The sequence below is a fragment of the Mustela nigripes genome, chromosome X (genome assembly GCF_022355385.1).
Source record: "Mustela nigripes isolate SB6536 chromosome X, MUSNIG.SB6536, whole genome shotgun sequence".
In the NCBI taxonomy this organism is placed as follows: Eukaryota; Metazoa; Chordata; class Mammalia; order Carnivora; family Mustelidae; genus Mustela; species Mustela nigripes.
Window position 1 is genome coordinate 112865878 of NC_081575.1, and position 27548 is coordinate 112893425.

Below are 27548 nucleotides of genomic sequence, written 5' to 3' on the forward strand. Positions count from 1 at the left end.
TTAATGCCACTTTAGGGTGAGGCATCCTCTTTTCTTTAGGCTTCCACCTGTATTTAGGAGAGCTGTTTAGGGACAGCAGTGCATGGACTTTGTGGACTGAGATAATTCTGTTTGACAATCTCAACTCAAATCTGCACATGCTGTTTAGCTGCTAAGTTTCTCAATCAAAGCAGAACACATTTTCTTCTAGAAACAAGGTTAACCCAGTGCCTGATCTTGGCTCACTAATAGAATCAGATTAACCATCTAGATGTGGGATTTATTGGTGTCTGTTTTCTCCAGCTTTTATTCTACAGTTGGGATAGTCCTGTAAATTTGCACCGGATGTGCATTGTCCAACTCTAGGAAGCTTTACATAAACTCACTTCTGTCTGTGACAGCCCTGAGTCCCATAGTGTTGACATTTTGGGCATTTGGTAATAAATACCTACAATTTTCACTGTCAAGTCGTTCACACTGACTGTCTGGCCAGCACTATTTTGGTTTACTTGATAAGCAGTTCCTGTCATGGGGAATCCTGGCATCTCCTTAAGCACTCCTATGAAGCCAGCCTCCCTAAATCTTTTCAGCATCACTGATGCAGACATATCACTAGAGTGATATCACTAGAGGAACTCCAGGTTATGATAGGCTTTCCCAACTCTTTTCTGGCAAAACTGGTTTCCTTCTCCTCCACACTACCTTATAGCCCCGTCCTCCTTCATTGGTGGATGAATGTTGCTGGGGGTTGGAGTCATTCAAACTGTATGTGATACCAAGACCCACTGGAATGTGGGGTACCTCTTAACTTTCATGAGAAGTCCCATGGCTGACAAGACTTTGTAAGCCTGGTGTCACGTGCCTTTTCCTGACATCCACTCTAGAGCGAACTGAATAACAAGAACTGAGTGCATCTTGCATATTTCACTTCAGGAAGCGGACCCTCCATTCCCCTCCCTCTTTTCACATCCTAAGTCCCACACCTGGAAGCCCATTGACTGTTGCTAATCACATGGCCTACTGAGTTCTTGTTCACTTTTCGATCAGGCACAGTCCTTGGCACAAAAGACACTTGAAATGTTTTCTATGAACTTCTTTACTTACGACCCCGTGGCTAAATGGGTTGAACTACTTGCTTCTATACACAGATCTGTTGTACCCCTACTCAGTCACCCTGAATGGTGGTTGAAGCTTTCATATCTCCGTAGCGTATTATTGGTATTCAGGATACAGTCGAACACCCCTGTATCTTATGTCTTCCTTGTGTGACTTTTTTTTTAATTTTAAAAATCCTGATTTGGACTTGTGGATGAGCCTGTACTGTAGACCCTACGAGTGCTAGGAAAAACAATATCAGTAATGCTAAAAGTTAAACGAGTTCCATTATGGAACTCCCTTTTGGGAGCAGTTTATAAAAGATAGTTTATGGAGCAAAAATACAGTGTTCGGACACATGAACACTTCCACGTAGAACCTGATGTAATATCTGGAACTCCTGGGCACATGTATCATCACCACAGTTGGCTCGAGGTCCTAGAGAAATCGGGACACACATGAGAGCAACCTTGTTTCTGAGCACATTTCTAAACCTAAGTCTTTCCTACCACTCGAGATTAGCAGTAAGGATGGAAAACTACATGTAATTGACAATGTGATTGAGATGCATGGAGAGGAGACCTTTCTTTTTAGGTGGCTTGCATGTGAAGTCCGCTTTTGTCTCTCTTGCCACTAGTTCTTATAATCTCTACCAAGACATTAGGACATTATAAAACCAAGACACATTGAGGCCTCCCCGCATGTCGTGAAAGCTGTGACCGATCATCACATCCCAGTTGGTAAAGGATCTCCTTTGCTTCTCATTAGGACTTAACCGTGGTTGACAGTGCATTCACTGAATGTTGAGCCCGTACTATGTCTGGGCACTGGTCTCAGTGCTGGAAACGCAACAGGAAAGAGGACAGTGTTTTGACTTTCATGGAACTTACATTCCAATGGCGGGGAGAGGCAGGCAGTAGCAAATCTAGAACATGGAGTATCTCAAGGTGGTCCCATGGAGAAAATCAAACAGGAGGAGACACAGAGTGATGGGTGGGAGAGACTTACCGGGTCTGATTTCACTTATGCAGAGCCCTGAAGGAAGTGAGGTGGTTGGGACAACCATTGCGCACTGGCCATGGTGGGGGGGGGGTGGTGGGCGGGAAGTGACTTGGGTGTTTGGGTTGTAGCTCCAGTGGAGGTGGAATTAGAGGCAGAGGCCAGAGCCACAGTTGTTGAGGTTGGAGAAGTAGCCAGGGCAGATCATACAGGATGTGGCTGTGTTCTAGTAAAACTTTATGGATTCTGAAATTGGAATTGCATACCACTTTCATACGTCATGAAATAATCCTTATCTTCTCTTCGTTTGTTTCAACCATTTAATATTATTAAAAATAATCCTTAGCTCACAAACGATAGTGAAATAGACTGTAGGCTGGATGTGGCCCGTGGGTCATAGTTTGCCAACCCTGATCTATATCATTACATGATTTTATCCTCTGCAGTCTGTTTACTGGTACCCGACATTTTTAATTGGTGTCTAAGTTTAGTGTTTTGTCATCCTCTGCTAGAAGGAAAGTTTTTTAACAATAGGGACTTTTCTCTTTTTTTCTTTCTCTCCTCCTTTGTTTTTTGTTTTAAGAAGTTGCTTATGCTCTATGGCATTGGGCATGCGCCGCTGCTCCAACCACAGCCAGAGTTCCTTTGCCCTCGAGGCAGCCACATCCTTCATACCCCCTGCAGGGTACCCTGAGTCCGGGGAAACTGCACTGCGTGCTACCAGGTCTTGGTCACCTAGTACAAAGCCCTTAAGAGAATAGATACTAACAAGTGTGTGTGGATGGACTGATGGACAAGGCCTCTGAGATTTTGACATACCCAGCTTACAAACTGCCACATTAAATCATCTCCAATGTTTCCTTTCATCGTAGCTTGTCTGATTTCTGTTGTTTACATTCAGAAGCGTTTTTGATAAGGCAGTTGATTCACCATGTGCCATCTTCCTCTGGGGATTAGAGAGGGGTCAGATGACGGTATCAAAGAACACTTCAATGTCCTTATAGCCACAGGCCCTCCAGTTACAGAAGGATGTCCCCTTCACCCATTTTCTAGCCTTAGTGGTCACAGAAAGAGAGGCAAAGAAAACCGCGTTGGGCCACATGGCAGATCTGGATAAAACACAGACACCTTGAAGATTTCCTTCATCTTTGGGATTCCTGAGAAGTGCTGTCATGTTTCCATGTGGTGATTTGTGGGGATGTGGTAGATTATGGCAAAACACTCTGGTTCAGTACTTTGTCAGTCAGCATCGGCCAGGGTATGCTGCAAAAACAAGCACCCCCCACATCATGGTGACACAGAAACAGGTTTATTTATTTCTCCTACTGCAGAACCCTCTGGGTTAGTTCAGGGTCATCACTAACTCAGGATGAAACTGGCTGAACATCCACATTTTGAATGTCATCAATCTCTGTGACAGGGCAGGAGAGCCCCCGGAGAGTTTTGCTTTGGCAATTAAATGTTCTGGCCTGGCAGTGACCCATGTCACTTCTGGTCACATCGAACCCCACTCCATCGAACCACAAGGGGCCAGGAAGTGTGTAATCCTTCCATGTGCTCAGAAGAGAGAGCTGGAAATATTTGGTGAACAGGATAAATGACTAGCAGCCTAGATCTGATTGCTTCTAAATGTTTTTGAACATGTCTTTGAGATGGGAAACAACCATGGTTGGCTACTCGGGTAGAGTTGCTGAAGGAAGACACTCAAGTTTATTTCTGCTGTTCAAGAGTTGGCTTCTTGTCCCTGGAGAAAGAACAGCTGTACATTTCAGTTCAGTAAGTATTTGTGGAATGTCTGCTGTGTGCCAGGCACATGAGTGGAAATGATATTTTTATGAAATAAAGATGTCTTAGTTATTTTCATGTCTTACCAATGACTGAGGAGTTCAGTTGTGGCCTGCAGGAAGGATAATTTTAAGACCTGGAACTTTAGGTAATAATGTCAATTTTTAGGAGTCTTTTTTTGGTTGTTGTTCATTGTTACCTAAACAATCATAGCAGTCACATGTTTGACAAAAGGATTGCTTTTCTGAAGTCTAGGTTTGGTGAAAATTGTTTCTGGAGAGAGAAAATGACATTTGTGGGATACAGGCATGACAAATATTTTGTTGCTGCTTACGGTTCCATTCTGGAGAGAGTTAGGAAGGGTGTAATTTTGACTAGGTGAATGCCCTGAATTCGTCCTAAATTAAGATTCCCCAAAAAGGAGAATGGGCTTAAAAAGTAAAAGTAGACTTTGCAATGGTGTGTGTGGTTCATAACTACACCCTCACAGCAAGACTGGGGATCACTGGGCATCTTCGATGATGCAGAGGGTATTGGCAAGGAAGAGGAGAGATGTTGACGTGGGACCACTGCATCTTTGGAAGAAGGGAAAAGGGGGACACACTGGACTGACTCCCAGCAGTATAGTGGGGTGCCTTGCAAAAAAGACATGAGGATCTACATAAAGATCCTCTGCTCAGCCAACAGATTATGTTATACTTAGGCTGAAATAGGACTATAGCAATTAACTGTTGCCACAGTAACGCTGCGTAACAAATCAGTCCAAACTTCAATGGCTTAAATAATCTATTCTCACTCTTGTTGCTGTGGGTCAGCTGGGAGTCAGAATCAAGGCTTGAGCCATTGGTTGAATGTGGGTCTGCCCCACATGTCTCTCATGCTCCTTGGATCAGTGGGCTAGCAGGGGCAGGTACCTGTGATAGAAGAAATGTAGACGTGTACACTCATGCGTACATTTCAACTCTCTGTATCATATCTTGTAATGCGTCACTGGTCAGAGCAAGTCACATGACCCAACATCAATAGGGCTTAGAAAGACACTTCTCCATTTTTGTGGGGAGCTGTGGGGTTGGTTTTTTTTTCTTTAAAGATGTTATTTATTTATTTGACACCAAGAGAGATCACAAGTAAGCAGAGAGGCAGAGAGAGATGGTGAAGCAGGCTCTCCACTGAACAGAGAGACCGATGTGGGGCTCTATCCCAGGACCCTGAGATCATGAACTGAGCCGAAGGCAGAGGCTTAACCCACTGAGTCACCCAGGCACCCCTGTGTGGTTGTTTTTAACAATAACCACATTACCATGAAGGCTTTGAGTTGTTTTCTTAAAAATTGGGCCCTTGATCTTTGACATCGGTGTAAAGAAACTGTAACAGACCTCAGGAATATATACCCTTGGGGTTATTCAGAGCATCCTTCTGAGTCTTGCCACTCGAGTGCATCCCACAGTCATCTGCCCCACATTTCCTAAGCACAGATACATCATATGGGAGCAGAGGCATTGAGTAGAGCATGGATTTAAAACAAATAAGGGGTGGTGTGCCTGGGTGGCTCAGTCAGTTAAGTCTCTAACTCTTGATCTCAGGGTCATGAGTTCAAGCCCCACACTGGGACTACACCCAGTGTAGAGCCTATTTATTTAAAAAATAAAAATAAATGAAATATGTAAAGGGGGATGTTAACTTAATTGAATTTAAATTTAAAAATTTTTAATATTCAGACTTTAAAAAATGTAAAGGGGGCATAGAGGTATCCCCAGATCCCCACATTCGGCTGGGTAGAAAACCACCCACAGCATTCATCAAACTGGAGGATGTGGAGGTCCCAGGCATCTTAGTTCTCCAGTATCTCCCTAAAATACCCAGACGGCTTTGCACACACACAGAAATGCATGTACATGGTTTCCTTGAGTTTGTAATCCTTTTCCCTAATCAAGTTTAATTAAACACCCAGGGTTTCTTACAGATATGCATTTTGGTACAGAACTACATAAGTCAAAGAGCCACCAAGAACATGAGGCCCCCAGATGACCAGGTTCCTGGGTTTCACAGAAGGACCAGGCCCTCGGCTCCCTCCGAGCAGCCCCAGCAGTAATTTCTAGCAAGGCTACATTCTCCTTTCTGCCCTCAGTTGGTGCACCCCATTCCATTAGGTACCATCTGTTCTGGGTAAGACCAGACTCCCAATAACAGAATACAAAGGTTTAAGATGTGGGTTCTTTCTTCCTCCGTCTATACAGATATACGTAAAGCCTGGGCACATTACTTTGAAATTGGCCTTTCATCTGAAAACCCTTCCAACAAATGTTAAAAAAGAAGATGAAAAAACTTGTCCTTGCTTTACCCTGGGAAAGTTTTTCTCTTTTCCGTTTTTAATTACTGTGACGGAAGTTGCGCCATCTTGCTCTTGTCAGACTTGCCTCCGGTTACTGAGGGAGACCAGGGGCCAGAAGACACACAAATTTCTGAACCACAGCGCAGGCCCAGATGCCGCACCCCCCCACCGCCAGAGAAAGGAAAGAAAGGGCCTTAACTTTACTAAATGCCTACTTGGTGCCTGCCCCTTTCCCCCATCAGACCTCGTGAATCTCCCCATCAGGTACTGAGGTGGGCACTGGGAGCATCGCCAGCCATAAAATGAGGAAAGGAAATCCAGCTTTAAGGAAGTTCAATAATTGACCCTCAATCACATAGCTAAAAAGGGGCAGTGCCTTGATTCGAAGCCTGCTTGCTTTATTTTTTTATTTTTTTTAAAGTCATTAACATTTTTCCCCCTTTGGCGGGCAGTTCCATGAATTTAAACACACTGTAGAGATCTGCGTAACCAGCGCTGTAATCAGGATAGGGAACATTCATTTATGCTCTCCTTTCCAAGTCACACCCTCCCGCCAAAGCCCTGGCGGCCTCCGATCTGTCCTCCAGCACGATCATTGGGGTTTTTTAAGAATGTCGTAAATGGAGTCATACAGTACATAACCTCTTAAGATTGGCTTCTTTCACTGCCGATGCCCTGCGGACCCATCTGAGTCCCCGGGCGCACCAGATCGTTCTGTTTTCTTGCTGAGTGGTATGTCACAGGCTGGATGGAACAGTTTGCTTAAGTACTCACACATTGAATGACATATGGGTTGTTTCCAGTATGGGGACTATGATGAAGAAAGCTATTGTAAACAAACATTAGTGTAAAGGCTTTAGGGTAAACCTAAGTCCTCTTTTATCAAGGGTCAATTCCCAGGAGTATGACTGCTGGATCATATGGTGGGTGTCTGCTGAACTTTGTCAGAAACTGCCAACACGTGCTCCAGAGTGCTGTTCCATCAACAACTCAACTCCATGCATTCCCCTCTCCAGTTAGCTGTGGTTTACAGATATCAGGCAAAGCTTCTTTTCAGGGAATATTATTTTCACTTGGGAGCTGTGGGAGGCAAAGGCAGAAAAGTTCATTTGGTCTCATCAGGGTAACGTGGCCCAGGGACTCAAGGGACAGGGGGAACTGTATTCGGGGAGGATGTCTGTGCCGCCTGGACCCCAAACTGGGAAAAATTTGGTGGTTTTGGCTAAGCTTTAAACGTTTTGTTGGAACTGAAATGCCAGCTGCTCTTGCCGCAAAACAGAAGTTACTAAGAGGTGAAGGGAACGCAGAAATATTTGTGTTGCAACCTGATCCACAAACCCAAACCCACTGCAAAGGGAAATTGCTGACTGCTGTGATGCCCCTGACCTCCAGGGGCAAGTAATAGAACCGTGTCCCCAGGCAACACTTGTAAATCCCTAAGCAGATCTAGGGAAAGTCGTTGAAATGTGTTTCCTCCATAGCCCACCCTGAAGTTTCTGGATTTTCCCAATATATAAATTCTAGTCACTCCACCTCCTTATTATCGAACTTCCTGAAGATATTGCCAATATGTTTGACAAAATAACATCAACTGTTTTTAAGAGGCGTGGAATCCCAGGCTCAGACTCCCTGCTCTCACAGAGGTCCAGAGAGGAATTTTGCAAAGCTGTTCTTTTCCCATAACTGGAATGGGAAGACTCCTAATAGCATGGGAACGGATGGCTCAAGAAAAGTTTTTCATGGAGCTTTGGAGGAAAGTAGTCAGCGGCCCCACTCTGAAATTCTTTGCCGAAGGTCTGAGAGCTCGGAGTAGGGATTTAAGCCATGCTGTGTACTCCAGGCCATGTTCCTGCCGCCCAGGCATCCATGTCTATACTTCTCATTTCTATTTTCTTTCAAATACTTTATGGACTGCCTTGTGAAAGGATTGTAATTGACACTCCCCCGTTGAATTCCAGTAGGTTGAAGTACTACCTATTATTTTTCTTTCTGTTTTGAGAAATGGGTTGTTTTGAGTCCTTGGAAATTTGAGAAGCAATTTATTCTACCATTTCGCCTGGTCTCATGAAGGCAGCTGGCCTCCTCATGCTCTTTGACCTGGAAAACATTCTGGTTGGTCTTCAATCTTGAAAAAGTCATACAGGGTGGGAACTGGTGTACTATCAGTCAGACTTGAGTTAAGAAAGGCTTTTGAAATCCACTTAAGGAAGATACTTACACAAGTATTTTGAATCTAAGGTGTAACCCAAAAGGATTTAAAGAATAAGATTATTTCTCAGCATATGTCTACCATTTATTCCCTACTGAATGGACTTGTACCTAGCTCAGGCACTAACCAATGTCTTTGGACCTAGACCAGCATGTACCAATCCCCACAGATGAGTGGTTCTCGTTAAAATCCCTTGGGAAGTTTTTTTTTTCTAAGATTCATTTATCTGAGAGAGGGAGAGAGCACGAGGCGTGGGGAGAGGAGGGGCAAAGGGAGAGAAACAGACTCCCCCTTTAGCACAGAACCCATCATGGGGCTCAATCTCACAAACCTGAGAGTATGACCTGAGCTGAAATCAAAGAGGCTGCCGCTTATCCGACCGAGCCACCCATGTCCCCTAAAATAACTTGGGAAGATTTTTTAGCTAAACTTTTTACTTTGAAGTAGTCTTAGATTTATAGCAAAGTTTCAAATGTAGTATAGAGAATTCCTATATATCTCCCGCCCATCCTCCCCAAAGGCTAGCAAACACTCAGAAAGTTAAAAAAAAAAAAAAAAAAAAACAAAAAACCTGATGACAAAGCTTCAGCCCAGTACCTCTGAGGATGGGATCAGAGATCGAAGCTCCTTTCCCCAGGAGGTTCAAGGTGAAGCCAAGAGTGAGAAGCACTGCTACAAACCCTTACTTCTCTAAGTATGCTCAGCCAGCCAGCAGGACCACCATCATCCGGGATCTTGTTAGAAATGTGGCATCCTAGGTCATGCCCCGAATCTCCTGCATCAGGATCTGCTTTCTAACAAGATGGCCAGGAGATTCGTATGCCCATTAAGCTTTGAGAAGCACTACTCTATACAAAACGTTACACAGATCACAGTAACCTGGGCCTGATGGCTCGTTGTCAAATGCATGATGTATTTATTACTCATCAGTTTCTTCCTCAGATATTTACTAAGTGCCTATTGCATAAAAAGGATGAAGCAGACCTGTGTTCTACCCTAGAGGAGATCACAGTGTAGTAAGGGAAATGCAGTGTGTTCATAAATCATACAGTGTAAGTTAGGAACATCATATAAGCTTGAAGGAGGAAGCAGCATCGGATTTGAACTTGGAAAGAGGACACCTGAAGGAAGATACTTGAATGATAATTGATGTAGTTTTAACAAATGAATCATCTCAGTGTTAGATTTGCTCTAGTGTTTGATGAATCAGTTTTTTCACCTATTTAATGAGTCTTTAGCTCTTACTAATTCATTAGTGTCAGCAGTGGTAAGCGCTGGGAAGGAGAAAAATGCGGTGCTGTGAATCCATGTGACCTAGGGACCAGACCCCGGTGGGGTCGGGAGCTGTTGGGGAGGTTTCCCTAAGAACGTAACACTTGGCTAAGAAAGGCTCAATGGGACGGAGAGTGGAGAGCACTCCCAAGCAGAGGGAACAGCATGGACCAAGGCCAGAGCAAGAGGAAATGAACAAAAGAACAAATCAGTGAAGTGGATGTCCAGTAATATTCAGCTTGCCAGTATTTTCATTTGCTTCCTGAATTGGTACAGTGGATGTGAAGTGGAACGTCTTAGCGCCAACCCCTCCCTAATCTTATTCCCGGTCTTCCCACTCATCAACTGGCTCTGTTCCCAAAGTGACCCTCCCACTGTTCTTTTCAGTAGGGCTTCTTGAAATCCCCAGATCATGCCCCTGTTTACTCTTTGAAGGTGTTACTTCACTAGATATTTTTGAGGAGAAGCAGGGATGCAAATTTAGAATTTAAACTAGTAGGCACGCAGGAAGCCTTTGATTTCCTCACAACACGGAGAATGCCCTGTGACCTTAGCAATTAACAAAAGGAGAAATGGTTCCCCTTCCTTCCTCTTGCCCTGCAGGGACCGGTATACATTTCAATAAGGGTACGATCTTGTTACAAAGGCTTTAAGCCTCACATTTTAGAAACTGGCCCTGGTCGCCAGGATATCAGAAATGATTTGTTATTTAGTATCAGATCAATTTGTTATTTAGTATCAGATCAATTATCACACACATGAATAAAAAGACACTGTAACAAAAAGCAGAGACCAGGCAAGCCGGCTTCACTTCTTCCTCTCGCTGAGTGCTTTCTAATTACTTTAGTTTTGACTAGGACTTCCACTGGAAAAGAGAAAGAAATTACGAGCAGCCCATTTGGCAAATGTTTGGTAGTTAAAACCGTTGAAATCAATGGTTTAAATATATATTCGGGACTCTATTTTACACTTGGCAATTTTAATTTTTGTCTTCCCCAAGCAGATAGCATCAAGTTAATTATACAAAAACCAACCAGTGCGGAAAGTCTATTGGAGCCCAGCCGCCGTTCATGATCCTTTGAAGACGTATCCACTGACAAATGAGTTTTCAGGTTTAGGCTGATGTTGAGTGGTTAGTACTCCCACATGTAGTAGTAAAATGACCACCTGCAATTTCTCAGCGATTTCAAACTAAATTTGAAATTATGAGACTTAAAGCATGCTTACATAGCTCTGAGTATTTGAGTAAACGCTGCTTTTTTTTTTCTTTTCTTTTTCTTCTTTTTTTTTTTTTTTTTTTATTAGGGGAGTCTTTAGCTGCTCAGCGCCTTTCATGCAATCCAGAGATTTGAAATCTTTCTGCAGAGTTCTCAGTTGGGTAGTTTAAAACCATTTCTGAGATTGAATTGAAGCCTGTCAGAGCTATGCGTACATACATCGCTCTGTATTTATGGATGGTATTGAATGAAATTCGCCTCAATAAATAAAACTCCTTCAGATACAGCATGACTTTTAAAACATTAGAAAGGTATTTGGTTTATTTTCATCTGGAAGCAATGGTGTAACAAAATTTTATTTCAAGGATGACATTGAGTATGAAATAGTAATACTGTCCAACCAGAAGAGGCAATGAATAATCAGGAAAAAAGGGGCTATTGACAAATGAGTCTTTAATGGAGAATCACTGCTTTTCTGAGTTGACAGTTGAACATTTAGGCAGTTTCATCCCCAGATTCCCTAGATGAAGAAACTGTGGCCTGCCCCTTAAACTTGATGCCTGTTCCACAAACCCTATTTTTGCTCTTCAAGCTTCCTCCTCCCCATGCTCCTTGAAAAATTGCCTCAATTTAAACTTCACAGAGAAGTGAGAAATCCTAGGTGTCAAGCAGCCTTGCTGTCCACAAACCCATGTCATTCTCTGTAGGCCTCCTATTCTGGAAAGTGACCCTTTCATCCATTCATGCATTTATCTCTGGAACTTAGGTCAAACCAGCCCCTCTGCTTTCTCTCCTGCATATGTGTTCCGTGTCTTCCTCTCTGGTGGCACTTAACCTTTGCTTAGAAACATTTTCCAAGGCTCCCCCACTTTTATTAAACACACACACACATACTCATATCTGAACTTCCAAGCAGAATGACCTTCTCAGTTCATGTTTTGAGATATTTTCTAGTCCATAGCCATGATAGGTAAAATAGAGAATTGATCAAGGGGCCCCTGGGGGGCCCAGTGGGTTAAGCGTCTGCCTTCGGCTCAGGTCATGATCTCAGGGTCCTAGAATTGAGCCCCAGTTCGGGCTCCCTGATCAATGGGGAGCCTGCCTCCCCCTCTCCTTCCTGCTCATGCCCTCTCTTACTATCTCTGTCGCTATCTCCGTCTCTCTCAAATAAATAAAGAAGATCTTTTAAAAAATTGATCTAATGCTGGTAAACATCTGCAGATGGCAAACATTGGCAGAAATGGTACCAAGACCATGAAGCCGAAAAGATCAATGCATTGTACACCCTAAACTTATGCCAAGTGGTATGTCCGTTATATCTCAGTACAGCTAAACTTTCAAGAAACATGAAGCTGAAGCTGCAGAGCTGGGTCTGGAAGGTGGAGGCCCCTCAGAGTTCAACGTCAGTGGGTAGGACGCTCTGGGAGTGCATTCCATCAGCTCCCTGAAAGCCAAAGGAAGGGTTCCCATTCAGTGCTGTTCACTGCTGCCCGGAGCGTGTCTTCTATGAAGCTGCTTAACTAGGGGTAAAGGAGGAAGCAGATACTTCCTGGCAACCAGGACTTGAACTAAGCTGATCCCTGAGTCATAAATACTCAGCAAGATTCTGGATTCAGGGTTCTGGGAGTCGGGGGTATAACCACAGAACTTCTCAGTGAAGGAAGAATAGAGAAAAAGAAAGACAACCCCGCCCCCAGTGAAGGTGAAACTACTAAACAAAATTCCAAAGCACATACAGGTGATTATTACTAAGAAAGATAGCCAATAAAGTTTATCACCAGGATATAAATCATATATATATTCATTTAAAATAGAATTTGAAGAAATAAGTGTATTTGGGACCCTCAAAGAGATAAAGAAAGGAATAATATAAGATATAATGACAAATTAGGAGAAACATACAGAAATGAAGTGAAATGGAATTAGAAATATGGTGATTGAAATTAAAAACTTACCAAAATAAACTATAGGCTCACACAGTTGGGGAACTGGTGATTGGGAAGATGAACCAATTAATTTAACACATTGAAGAGAGCTGAAGGGAGAACCAAACGTAAAGGTGAAAGCACATTTAGGAGACCTGTAAGATTACTAACAGACTCCAATACATGTCTGATAAGTATTTCAGAAATAATTGAGACAATGTAATACATAGAATAATGAAAAATATAATGCTTGAAAAGATAAAGAATTGAAATTTGGAATGGCCTCAAGATTCAAACTGCTGCGAAGGCCTCTGTTGCAACTTCTCAACCCTGCCATTATAGACAATATGTAAATGAATGTGCCAATAAAACTTTAGTCATAAAACAAGCAGGTGGCATGCTGAATTAGGCAAGGGGGCTGTAGTTTGACAGCCCCTGATCTAGAGCAGGAACCATTGTTTATATTTTCATGTAAATCCCTCCAGATTTTGTATATGTAATTTTATATACATGATTAATAACGGTTAATTGTTTATGCATATATATATATCATGTATGTCTTACACACATAAATTAAAGAGACATCATAACGGAATCATACATGACTTGGACCACACTTGCTCCTCTGAGCACCCACTTTTGGACAACACTCAGTATTCATCATCGTATCTAAAAACAAAAAGTCCTACTCCTAAAATACTGATGAATGAGGCAGATTTTAACTAAAGTTTCTGAGGGGCAGTGGAGGAGCATTGCGCACATCACACCACTCAACATAAAGCTTCCTAAAGGCCCCATCTGCTCACCTCTCTGTCCCCTCTCTGCCTCCCCCTGCAGCAGGCAGCCGATCTCCACCTCTCTGTCAACCTTTCTCAGTACCATCCTGCAGCTGCCCTGGTCCCTCGGCTCCCCCCTCACCCAGCTCTAAAAATCCCCTCAGCCCGCATGTCGGAGCTGCCCAGGAAAACAAAGATCCAGTAACCCCAGGCTCAGCAGGAGAAAATCTGGGTCCCAACCATGGACAGACCCCTGTACGGTTTTTCTAGCATGTTCCAAGGAGGAGCTTGTGTCATTCTGTCCTAGTATATATCTCTGTCACTGGTTTTGATGACCATGTAGTATTTCATTGTATGTAAGTATCATTGTTTATATAACCTAGCCCCAAATTTTAAATAATTGAGCTACCATACTGAAAACATTGTGTTAGCGGGGTCATTTGTCACTTGTGCATGACATATGCACAAATCCATGCATTGTGTCAGCCAATACAGTTCGTGCAACAGTGTGGAAAGCAAATTTTCAACATAAACTTTAGAAGTGCATTTTCTCAGAAAAAGAAAGATGTCTTTGAAATAGTAAACAGGTTTTTCCAAAAAAAGGCTCAGGATCTTAAAACCGTCCTGTCTCGTGTGACTGCAGGCAGGGTCCCTGGGACCTTGTGGGCCAGTTTCTCAGATCGCAGGGACGAAAGCAATTATCACTGGCTCCTGTCACAAAAATAGTATGATTTTGAAACCTGTATTTGGTTCCTGTGGCTGCTGTACAAAATTACCACAAAGTGGGTGGCTTAAAACAATAAAGATGGATTCTCTCACAGTTCTGGAATCCAGAATTGTGAAATCAAGGTGTTGACAGGGCTGTGCTCCTTCCAAAGGCTTTTGGAGAGAAGCCTTCCTTGCCTCATCCAGCTTCTGGGGGCTCCAGGCCATTCCCGGCTTATGGCTACATTCCTTTAACTTCTGCCTCCGTCTTCACAACACTTCTGTGCCCATGTCTTCCCCCCGTGCCTCTTACAAGGACATTTTGTCTGTGGATTTAGGGTCCACCTGGGTAATCCCAGATTACCTAGGGTCACCTCTGATGTTTATCATTAACTTCATGACATCTGCAAAGATCCCTTGCCCAAATAAAGTCACATGCCCAGGTTCTGGGGGTTAGTAGGTGGACGTATCATTTTAAAGTCCACCATTCAACCCACTTTGATGTTGTTTTTTGTTCCAAGAACCCAAGGGGAATAATTTTTTATATTTATATTTATTTATTTTATTATTATTTTTTAAGACTGTATTGATTTATTTGACAGAGAGCAACAGTGAGAGAGGGAACACAAGCAGGGGCAGTGGGAGAGGGAGAAGCAGGCTTCCCGCCAAGCAAGGAGCCCGATGTGGGGCTCCATCCCAGGACCCTGGGATCATGACCTGCGCCCCCCCCAGGCGCCCCAAGGAGAGTAATTTCTTTGATTCAATCATAAATGAGCAGAATGTGAATCAGAAATACTAACTAGTATTTTTCCTAGATACTGGTGTGCATCTGAATAATCCCTCTAATTTCTTCTCAGTTCTATTTACGTCTTTAAGCGTCAGCAATGAGGGTTATCAAAACAAACTAAAACTTTAGTAACTGGCTTTGAAACCAGTATTTTTTTTTTTTTAAAGCGGGCATCTCGGTCAACGTTAGAACGGTCTGAACAGCAGATTAGGGCAGCTTCTGGTTTGGAGGAACTGCTGCGAATCACCCACCTCGAGGACTGGAAGCTGTGGAGATGCCGACTGAAGCTCAAAAGTTTGACCAGCACAGACTCTCGCTCCGCATCGCATCGGGCCACCAGGTTTGCGGCAACTTTCTATGACATTGAGACTCTAAAAGGTAGGTGTGCGCCTGCGCATGCACATGTGTGTGTGTATGTGTGCACGCGTGCGTGTGCGTGTAAGCCAGTTCTCACTCTTTGTCAGCTTCCAACACAGGCAGCAGCTTCTTCCAGAGGTTTTAGGAGGGCAGGCACGTGTCCAGGAGAAGAAAAGGGTGTCTTTAACTTCATGGCCTGGATGTTAGCAAAGAATCCTGGTTTGCTGTGTTTATAGAGAAATATGTTCAATATGATTTTGAGATCTAAAACAGACACAAAAGAACACTTCAGAATTCAGAAATATATTGAACTCAGAGATGCAAATGTAAAACAAACCCAGAAAGGCCATTCTTTTTTTTTTTTTTTTTTTTTTTAATATTTATTTGACAGAGAGAAAGACACAGTGAGAGAGGGAACACAAGCAGGGGGAGTGGGAGAGGGGGAAGCAGGCTTCCTGTTTGTTGAACAGGGAGCCCGATGTGGGGCTGGAGCCCGATGTGGGGCTCGATCCCAGGACTCTGGAACCATGACCCGAGTTGAAGGCAGCGGCTTAACCCACTGAGCCACCCAAGCGCCCCAAGGCCATTCTTAATAGAAAAAAAAATATCATTGAGTTACTTGAAAACATAAAATGACATAGGGGTTCGTCAGCAAGGAGCATTCTACTGCCATACCTACATGAATAAAAACCAATAGATTAGGGATGGCTTTTTTAAATGTTTATTTATCTATTTATTTATTATTAACATATAATGTATTATTTGCCCCAGGAGTACAGGTCTGTGAATCATCAGGCTTACGCAATTAACAGCACTCACCATAGCACATACCCTCCCCAATGTCCGTCACCCAGCTACCCTCTCCAAACCCCCCGCACCCCAGCAACCCTCAGTTTGTTTTGTGAGATTAAAGAGTCTCTTATGGTTTGTCTCCCTTCCTGATCCCACTTGTTTCATTTTTTCCCTCCCTTCCCCCAACGGCCTCTCGGCACTGCCTCTCAAGTTCCTCATATGGAGAGATCATATGATAGTTGTCTTTCTCTGATTGACTTATTTTGCTCCACATAATACCCTCTAGTTCCATCCACGTTGTTGCAAATGGCAAGATTTCGGGGGTTTTGATGGCTGCATAGTATTCCATTGTGTATATATACCACATCTTCTTTATCCAATCATCTGTTGACGGACATCTAGATTCTTTCCATAGTTTGGCTATCGTGGACATTGCTGCTATAAACACTTGGACACACATGCCCCTTCAGATCACTGCATTTGTATCTTCAGGGTAAATACCCAGTAGTGTGATAGGCATGGCTTTTTTATTTCTTCAAAATTCTGTAATTTTTCTTTTTTCAGTAACAATGAAAAGTGGAAGTTGGAAGCTGAGTTGTAATATTGCATATGGAGTTTCCTAGGTGATAGAGGTGGGGAATCCGCTAGACAAAAGAATCCAAACTCCAGATAGGAAATCACCTAATTTGAAACATGATTATTCCCTAGTTAGGGTATGGAGGTTCTTCCTAAGAAAACCATTGTCGTATATGTACTGTGCCATAATTAATGAAGCTTGCCAAGCACAATGGTGTGGCTTCTGATAAGCATTTAACTTTTTGGATGATTTAGCAACACAGCACAAGAAGCCACTGTGGAGTTGTTGATCTAGCATCTGAGACTCGATTACTATATGATCATCTAGTAATGGATTGTATCTATCACATCATGCAAACTGGCCACTAAGCCAAAATTAGTTTTTGCTTTTTTTCTAGAATTATCTCTCTTTTTTCCATCTGTACAAAGATGATGTTGCACAGGCCCCTGTTGCCAGCTGTGGGGAAGGCTGTGTGAGGTTGGGACAGATCCCTTGGCAGCACAGCAGGCAGGAGTGTGAAGAGGATTCTTTGTGTTTGTGTGTGTGACTGTGTGTCTGAGTGAGTTGAGGTAGTTGGCACTCAGGCCTAGAACCCACTTTGGCTGGAGGTTTTGAGGCTCTAGCTGTTTCTGTGTGGTGAACTGGCATGGACTTCATAGCAACAAAGGGGTCAGACCTCACCTGGAGATCCAAGGCCTTAACCAGATTGCCTGTCTGAAAGTCTGAGGTGAGCCTGGAGACACTCTATGAGAATAGAGAGACAAGCATTTACCATACAACAAAGATGAGGTGATTAAAAAAAAAAAAAAAAGTGACATTGACATTCTCTAAGAAGAAACCTTAAAAATAATAAACAATTTTTAAAAGATTTTATTTGTTTATTTGAGAGAGAGAAAGAGAGTGAGAGAGCATGAGTTGGGGGAGGTGCAGAGGGAGAAGGAGGAGGGCTGCCCCCAACCACTGAGCAGAAAACCCCAATGCGGGGCTCCATCCCAGGACCTTGAGATTGTGACCTTGAGCTGAAGGCAGATGCTTAACAGACTGAACCACTCAGGCACCCAAAAATATTTTTTTAAAGAACATAAAAAATATGGAATTTTGCCAACTCTAATTAAAACATCTCTTATTACATGGAGGATCATCTGAAGTGATTTACTAAGTTAGAAGCAGTAAATAATCAAATCGATGTGTTACACCAATTGTAAATGGTTAACATCTCCCCCCACGGTTTTGGGGGTGATTCCTTGAGGCTGAGCAGTCATGCTGGGCAGTGGGAAAGAATAGTGGCATTAGACGTAATTCCACACAATTTTGATTCAAGTCTTACTACTCCAACTTTCAAAACTTAGTTTTACAAAAAAGCAAATGGAAAGCAACATTTAAGTAGACTTTTAAACAATGAATGTTTTCATAAGTTGACTGCTTGTTTTTCCCAGGATTCGTGATTAAAAACAGTGAATTAAGTAATATTCATATTAATATCTAATTGGGTATTTTATCTCTCATGGTTATAGCCTTTAGGCTCTTTATATAAATATTCATAATTGGAAATTTAAAAGGGTCTCTTGGGTTAGAAGATTTTATGATGAACAAACAAAGTTAAGGCAAATTGTGTAGTGTATACAATGTTTCTGAGGCAGCCAAACATCTTGTCTTTTGTGTTTTCAGTGATCAAAGGAGCAACTTCTAAGGAGTACTAAGATGTGGCTGGTGTGGGGATAAAGATATGGAAAGGTGCTTTAAGGGAATAATTAATAATTTGACTGGGGTCAAATCTCCAACAACAATGTATCTGTGTACTTCAAGCAGAAGTTCTCTTTGCCCCTTCTAGTGGAAATATGTTCACATCTGTGGGAATTCAGAATAATGTGGGAAGAGACCAGTACAGACTTGAAGATGGGGTGAAAATGGAGAACAGTTTATCTATTGCTGTATAACACATTACCCTCAAACTTAGCTGCTTGAAACACATTTTTTTGTGTGTCACAATTTCTGTTTAGAAATATAGACATGGCCTACCTGGGTGTCTCTCCTTCAGGATCTCTCCAGAGGTCGCAGCCAAGGTGTCATCTTGGGTTGCAGGCGACTTCTCATGGTTTAATCGGGGCAGGATGTGCTTCCCAGTTCACTCAGAGGTTGTTGGCAGGACTCAGTTCCTCACAGGCTGTTGAACTGAGGCCCCAGTTCCTCACAGGGCTGTTGGCCAGAGTCCGCTCTCAGTTCCTTGCCATGTGAACATGGCGGCTTGCTTCATCAGAGCCTACAAGTTGACAAGGAAGAGAAAGAGTGTGCCAGCAGGAGAGAGAGACTGCTAGCAAGACAGAAGTCACAGTCTTTTTAACCTAAGCATGGAAGTGGCATCCCATCATTTTTCCTGTATTCTCTTCATAAGACTCAAGTCATTAGGCCCAGCCCATACAGAGGAGGGGATTGTACAAGGGTGTGAACCCCAGGAGGTAGGTATCATTATCATTGGGAGTCAGTTTAAAAGCTTCCTACCACAGGAGGTTTTCACCACCCTATCCAACATATAATAAACTCTACAGTTGTATGACAAGCTAAAAGAAAATCTTTAAAATCGTCTTTTTTTTTTTTTAAGATTTTATTTATTTATTTGACAGAGAGAAATCACAAGTAGATGGAGAGGCAGGCAGAGAGAGAGAGAGGGAAGCAGGCTCTCTGCTGAGCAGAGAGCCCGATGCGGGACTCAATCCCAGGACTCTGAGATCATAACCTGAGCCGAAGGCAGCGGCTTAACCCACTGAGCCACCCAGGCGCCCCTAAAATCGTCTTTAACATAAAATTGAATCATTTCCCAAAAACATCTGTAGAAAGCCTCTAAAGCTTTGAGTCTCTGTCAGAATCTAGTTTTTAAAAATAAATGATGAGAGAAAAGCAAGTCCTGTTTTACAAGAAAGTAGGTAATTTTTTTATTATTATTAACATGTATTATATTCAGGGGTACAGGTCTGTGAATCATCAGTCTTACACAATTCACAGCGCTCACCACAGCACAGACCCTCCCCAGTGTCCATCCCCCAGCACCCCCATCCCTCCCACCTCCTCCCCTCCAGCAGCCCTCAGTTTGTTTCCCGAGATTAAGAATCTCTTATGGTTTGTCTCCTTCTCTGGTTTTGTCTTGTTTCATTCTTCCCTCCCTTCCCTATGATCCTCTGTCTTGTTTCTCAAATTCCTTGTATCAGTGAGATCATATGATAATTGTCTTTCTCTGATTGACTTATTTTGCTCAGCATAATACCCTCTAGTTCCATCCACGTTGTTGCAAATGGCAAGATTTCATTTCTTCTTACGGCTGCATAGTATTCCATTGTGTATATATACCACATCTTCTTTATCCATTCATCTGCTGATGGATATCTAGGCTCTTTCCATAGTTTAGTAATTGTTGACATTGCTGCTGTGAACATTGGGGTGCATGTGCCCCTTCGGGTCACTACATTTGTATCTTTAGGGCAAATACACAGTAGTGCAATTGCTGGGTCATAAGGTAGCTCTATTTTCAACTTTTTTATTTTTTATATTATTTTTATTAATATATGATGTATTATTTGCCCCAGGGCTACAGGTCTGTGAATCGTCAGGCTTACACATTTCACAGCACTCACCATAGCACATACCCTCCCCAGTGTCCATCGCCCAGCCACCCTCTCCCTACCCCTCCACCCCCCAGCAACCCTCAGTTTGTTTTGTGAGATTAAGGGTCTCTTATGATTTGTCTCCCTCCCAGTCCCATCTTGTTCCATTTTCCCCTTCTCTACCCTCCATAACCCCTCATGTTGCCTCTCAACTTCCTCATATCAGAGAGATCATATGATAATTGTCTTTCTCTGATTGACTTATTTCACTCAGCATAATACCCTCTAGTTCCATCCACGTCATTGCAAATGGCAATATTTCATTTCTTTTGATGGCTGCATAGTATTCCATTGTGTATATATACCACATCTTCTTTATCCATTCATCTGTTGATGGACATCTAGGTTCTTTCCATAGTTTGGCTATTGTAGACATTGCTGCTATAAACATTTGGGTGCACATACCCCTTTGGATCCCTACATTTGTATCTTTAGGGTAAATACCCAGCAGTGTGATTGCTGGGTCATAGGGTAGTTCTATTTTCAACTTTTTGAGGAACCTCTGTGCTGTTTTCCAGAGTGGCTGCACCAGCTTGCATTCCCACCAACAGTGTAGGAGGGTTCCCCTTTCTCTGATCCTCGCCAATATCTATCATTTCCTGACTTGTTAATTTTAGCCATTCTGACTGGTGTGAGGTGGTATCTCATTGTGCTTTTGATCTGTATTTCCCTGATGCTGAGTGATCTAGAGCATTTTTTCCTGTGTCTTTTGGCCATCTGGATGTTGTCTTTGCCGAAATCTCTGTTCATGTCTGCCCATTTCTTGATTGGATTATCTGTTCTTTGCGCGTTGAGTTCGATAAGTTCTTCATAGATTTTGAATCCTAGCCCTTTATCTGATATGTCATTTGCAAATATCTTCTCCTATTCTATCGGTTGTCTTTTGGTTTTGTTGACTGTTTCCTTTGCTGTGCAAAAGCCTTTGATCTTGATGAAGTCCAAATAGTTCATTTTTGCCCTTGCTTCCCTTGCCTTTGGTGATGTTTCTAGGAAGAAGTTGCTGCAGCTGAGGTCGAAGAGGCTGTTGCCTGTGTTCTACTCAAGGATTTTGATGGAATCCTGTCTCACATTTAGGTCTTTCATCCATTTGAGTCTATTTTTATGTGTGGTATAAGGAAATGGTCCAGTTTCATTCTTGTGCATGTGGCTGTCCAATTTTCCCAGCACCATTTATTGAAGATACTGGTTTTGTCCCCCCATTGGGCATTCTTTCCTGCTTTGTTGAAGATTAGTTGACCATGGAGTTGATGGTCCATTTCTGGGCTCTCTCTTCTGTTCCATGGATTTATGTGTCTGTTTTTGTGGCAGTACCATGCTGTCTTGATGATGACAGCTTTGTAATAGAGCTTGAAGTCTGGAATTGTGATGCCACCTGCTTTGGTTTCTTTTTCCACATTCCTCTGGTTTTTCAGGGTCTTTTCTGGTTCTATACAAATTTTAGGATTATTTGTTCCATTTCTTTGGGAAAAAGTTGATGGTATTTTGATAGGGATTACATTAACGTGTAGGTTGCTCTAGGTAGCATAGACATTTTCACAATATTTGTTTTTCCAATCCATGAGCATGAAACGTTTTTCCATTTCTTTGTGTCTTCCTCAATTTCTTTCATGAGTACTTTATAGTTTTATGAGTACAGATTCTTTGCCTCTTTGGTTAGGTTTACTCCTAGGTATCTTATGGTTTGGGGTGCAGTTGTAAATGGGATAGACTCCTTAATTTTTGTTTCTTCTGTTTTGCTGTTGGTGTATAGAAATGCAACTGATTTCTGTGCATCGACTTTACATCCTGACACTTTACTGAATTCTGTATGAGTTCTAGCAGTTTTGGGGTGGAGTCTTTTGGGTTTTCTACATAAAGCATCATGTCATCTGCGAAAAGTGGGATTTTGACTTCTTCTTTGCCGGTTCAGATGCCTTTTATTTCTTTTTGTTGTCTGATTGCCGAGACGAGGCCCTCTAGTACTATAGTACGTAATATTTTTATTCCCAGAGGCTTGTCTCTTTTTCTTGTTTCTCTCATATTCGCTAGAATGGCCGGAATATTGGCCCTGCCATCAAAAGGAACTGGCATATTCAATTATTTACTTAAACATCAGTATTAGGCACTCGCCCATGAAAAAATCCCCGCTCAAGGAAAGATTGGTTCCACTTAAATTTCCATTCATGTAACTGACCCACTTTGAATCCTACCGTGGTTACTGAAACAACCAACAGAAATGTATTTCTTGACAGCGTGAAGACCTACCCACACCTGACTTCAAGTGGAAGATAAGCTATCCAGCTGTGTCCTTAAATTGCTTAACAAATGCCACTTACACGTTATTTCTCTGTTTACCTCCTTACTAGGCAGCTTTTCCGGTGTAGTTTTATACCAGAGAAGGTATTGTATATGTGGGAAGGAGCACAGATTTTGGTTTTGATTTTTCTGAAAACAGTCTTTCGCTAGGGGATAGACAGAAAATATCCATCTCGTAAGATAACCAGCCCTGCCCACGTGAACGTGACCGCGTGCGGCCTGACCTTGGCGCACGCTGGCCTGTCAAGGCCATTTCCGGGGCCGGCCCCCAGGAGCTTCCTCTCCGCAGTTATAGATGAGGAATGGCAGCGGACTCAGTGCAGCCCCCGAGAGACGTGCGTGGAGGTGGCCAGCGAGCTCGGGAGGAGCACCGACACCTTCTTCAAGCCGCCCTGTGTCAGCGTGTTCCGGTGCGGCGGCTGCTGCAATGAGGAGAGCCTCGTCTGCATGAACACGAGCACCTCCTACGTTTCCAAGCAGGTAGGGGGGCACTCGCCAGTGTGGCCCTTACGAAGCCCCGAGGACAGGCGTGTTGATAGCTACAGCGAGGCTTGCTGCTGGGCTAAATGCCCTGTGGGCATGATCTCATTTAATTCCCGAACCCAGCTCAGAGGGTAGCCTAGTATCTGCCTCTGTCTGAGCCCAGGGAGCTAACCTGGGGCAGAGCTGGGACTCTAACCCAGGCCTGTGCAACTCCAGGGCCTGAACGGCTTATCAGCTTCTGTCTCTCTGATGCTATAATGTCCAGAATCAGAAAATCACGTGGGAGTTCACTAGAACAGACGATAAAAGGAATGAAGACATCTGCACTACCTTGTGTATCCGTTGGGGGCTGTGTTGTTCCAGGGGAGCGACTGAGAAGAGTTGGATGGGTGGTGTGGGCGGAACTATGGGAAGGAGGAAGGGCTGGGAAGTACCCAGTGCTAACAAGAGCAGGGAGCTCTTGCCATCCTTGGGCCGAAGAGGCTGGAGCAGTTCTGGAACCCAGAGAGAAAGGGGAGAAGAGCGCTGCTAGACTGGTTGGAGGAGTGGCGGCAAGAATTTGGGGGGGGAGGGGCAAGAGGACCTCTAGATGGAGACGTGGGGGTCAGCATCTTTAGACCCAGGGCCCGGGGGGGGAGGAAGGAGTGAGGGCAGCATCTCTGGAGGGGACATGGAGCGCACTTAGCACAAAAGATCTTTGAAAAGTAGTCTGTAGCCCCCATGAAAGAAATCATTCTTCCCTCTCCATCTTGTAAAATCTCTTGTGCCCAGTAGGTTAGTTTTTCTTTCTATCTCTACCATATTGTTGTCCAGTGTAAGAAATGTTACATTGAAGAGCAGTAATAACAAACGTAGGAAAAGATATGAATAGGCTGTAAGTCCGAGCGCATTCCGTTGAGTTCTGTGTCACATGTTACTTATGCGCGTTCAGGCTTTCATTCACTTGGTCACATTCCGGACGCCATCTAGTCTCGGTTTGTGAACAGAGGTACAATAATAAAATGACATACGCAATGAATATATATCCATGGTAGGAAGTTATCTTTTTTAAGAAAGCTTTTTAGGGGCACCTGGGTGGCTCAGTGGGTTAAGCCTCTGCCTTTGACTCAGGTCATGATCTCAGGGTCCTGGGATCGAGCCCCGAGTTGGGCTCTCTGCTTAGTGGGGAGCCTGCTTCCCTTCCTCTCTCTCTGCCTGCCTCTCTGCCTACTTGTGATCATCAAATAAATAAAATCTTAAAAAAAAAAAAAGAAATTTTTTTTAGAGAGGACACAAGGAAGAGGAAGGGCAGAGGGAGAGAGAGAGAGAGAATCTCCAGAAGACTCCACATCCAGTGCAGCGACCGGTGCAGGGCTGGATCTCAGGACCATGAGATCATGACCTGAGCCCAAATCAAGAGGCAGATGCTTAACCAGCTAAGCTACCCAGCATCCCCCCCGCCCCCGCTTTTTTTTTTTTTTTTTTTAGAGGAATCTTTTCTTATTGGTAGAAAGGATGGAATGCTGATTTGATAATAGTTGAACTTATCCTTAATTTTGTTTCCCCTACCTCCCAAAATATTCCACAAACTGTTCAGTTTTTTTCCCAAATTCTTTTAGAGAATATTGGAACTTGTAAAAAATTTGACCTCTCACTATTTGACAATCAGGGGGAAAGTGACGTAAGCATGGCTAAGCACCAACTATCAGTAGAAACAAGCTTGCATAACATAAGAGGCTTTGGTTCACGACCATGTTATTCCCTAAAGCATAGCTGAAAAATTTCACAAGGATATGAAGTTTATGCAAAGTAAACACTCTAAAAATGTTTTCTTACTTAGACTCATAGAGGGTCCAACACATATCAAAGGGTCAGAATAAACACAACTTTAATGGATTGTTTCCACTTAATAGAGACTTGAGTACTTTGTTGTACCCAACAAATAATTAGTTTTAAAGAATGTACTTAAGTATAAGCCTACAGAAGTTTTCTGTTCCAAATATGCACACTTGAACATTTTAATAGTGGCTTAAAAAAACTACCTTCACCCCAAAGTAATGGACTGGTTGATGAAATACACCTTTGAAACTAAGTGAATAAATGAATACTCGGTGTAGTTAGGACTACATGGGCCGAGCAGTTCTGGAACCCAGATTTCATCATGTCATCTGCGAAAAGTGGGATTTTGACTTCTTCTTTGCCGGTTCAGATGCCTTTTATTTCTTTTTGTTGTCTGATTGCCGAGACGAGGCCCTCTAGTACTATAGTACGTAATATTTTTATTCCCAGAGGCTTGTCTCTTTTTCTTGTTTCTCTCATATTCGCTAGAATGGCCGGAATATGGGGACTGATTGAACAGAACACTAAAATCAAGTTCAAATTTATACAGACACCCTAGAACCAGTCTAAAAACAAAGTAAATGACATTTCACTGAATTCTACTTGGCAGGATCCCATCTTGCTTCTTCAGGTCACAGACATTTTTTTCCAGAAAGTCATATTCTTTTTTTTTAAAGCTTTTATTTATTTATTTGACAGAGCGAGACACAGCGAGAGAGGGAACACAAGCAGAGGGAGTGGGAGAGGGAGAAGCAGGCGTCCCACCAAGCAGGGAGCACAACTCGGGGCTCGATCCCAGGACCCCGAGATCATGACCTGAGCTGAAGGCAGATGCTTAACAACTGAGCTACCCAGGTGCCCCAATAAGGCATATTCTTAAGAGTATCACCTCTGACTCTGGAGCAAACTGTCTGAATTCAAATCCCTACTCTTCCAATAAATAGTTATGTGGCCTTAGGCATGTTATGTAATCTCTCTGTGTATCTGTTTTTTCACCCATAGAGTTGGGGGTGGATGAAGAAAAAACCCACCCTATAATGTTGTTATAAGGGGTAAAGTAATGAATATAAAATAGGACCCGGCATATAGAAACCTAGAAAGAATGCTATTCATGTTACCTATAGTATCTGGTTGGGCAGGGTGATCTTGTATCAGCCAGTTATTACTGGGTAATGCTGTGTAATATATACCCTAAAATGTGGTTTCAAATGATAATAACTTATCCTTACCCATGTATTCAGAGATCAGTTAGTTTGGAGTGGACTTGACTCCAGGCTACAGGTTAAATGAAGTTCTGTTCCCTGAGTCTCTCATCCCTTGGCCCAGCACACCTGCCAAATCACGCTCTTCTCATGGCCACAGCATACGCAGGAGAAAATGAGCCCACAAAGCACACACAGTTCAAGTTTGTAGTTGTGTCATGTCTGCTAGTATCCTGTTGGCCAAAGGAAGTCACATAGCCACACCCAAAGTCAACAAACAGGGAACTGTTCCTTCAGTGGAGATGGTATGAGAAAGAATAAGTAAAGAGTTCTGGACAATAATCTATTCACCATGGTCTCCAACGTCAGAGCTATAATTTCACTCAGTCTGTATAATTTACACTCAAATTTAAGACAGGAGCAGATACCAACAGTGCTTTTTACAGGAGTACCAGCGACACCAAAAAGTTAAGAGACTCAGTCAGGCTTAAATACTTGTTAAAGTTGTGTAAGCCCAGTGTCCCAATTCCCAGCCCAGCATCCTTTTCATCATGCCAGCCCTTATCCTTATTAGTTAATAAGCTAATTAATGTTGTTAATGGACAGCTTTGCCAAAGTCACTCCCATAAAGGACAAAGGCAAAAACGCAGACTATAGAAATTATTATCTAAAAATATATGTGTGTTGTGGTTCTTTCTCTCTTCCAGCTTTTTGAGATATCAGTGCCTTTGACTTCCGTACCTGAATTAGTGCCTGTTAAAGTTGCCAACCATACAGGTTGTAAGTGCTTGCCAACGGCTCCCCGCCATCCGTACACTATTATCAGAAGATCCATCCAGACCCCAGAAGAAGATCAGTAAGCCCTTCTTGTATTCAGTTATGCTTGTTCTTGAGTTTGCTAAAGTTGTATGTGGAGAATTCTTCCTTAATTAGGTGTTAGGTGGATATTGCATTAGGACCAAAAAGCTCAGTGGTTATGAACTTACCCATCTACTTACAGACACCTTTGCTCTTTTTTAAAATTATTTTTAGGGGCAACTGGGTGGCTCAGTGGGTTAAGGCCTCTGCCTTCGGCTCAGATCATGATCCCAGGGTCCTGGGATCGAGTCCTGCATCGGGCTCTCTGCTCAGCAGGGAACCTGCTTCCTTTTCTATCTCTCTGTCTGTCTCTCTACCTACTTGTGATCTCTCTCTGTCAAATAAATAAATAAAATCTCTAAGAAAAATAATTTTTTAATTATTTTAAATCAAACTTAATTATTTTAAATAATTAAAAATAATTAAAAT

The 27548-nt window shown here is 42.9% G+C and overlaps 1 protein-coding gene across 1 annotated transcript in view; it reads left to right on the forward strand.

Annotated features, from left to right (window-relative positions):
- Positions 1-27548, forward strand: part of VEGFD (vascular endothelial growth factor D) — a 39336-nt gene that overhangs the window by 2779 nt on the left and 9009 nt on the right. Inside the window, exons 2-4 of the mRNA XM_059384696.1 lie at positions 15249-15459; positions 23048-23238; positions 26969-27117. Of these exons, the coding sequence (XP_059240679.1) occupies positions 15249-15459; positions 23048-23238; positions 26969-27117 (551 nt within the window). The remainder of the gene's footprint in view (positions 1-15248; positions 15460-23047; positions 23239-26968; positions 27118-27548) is intronic.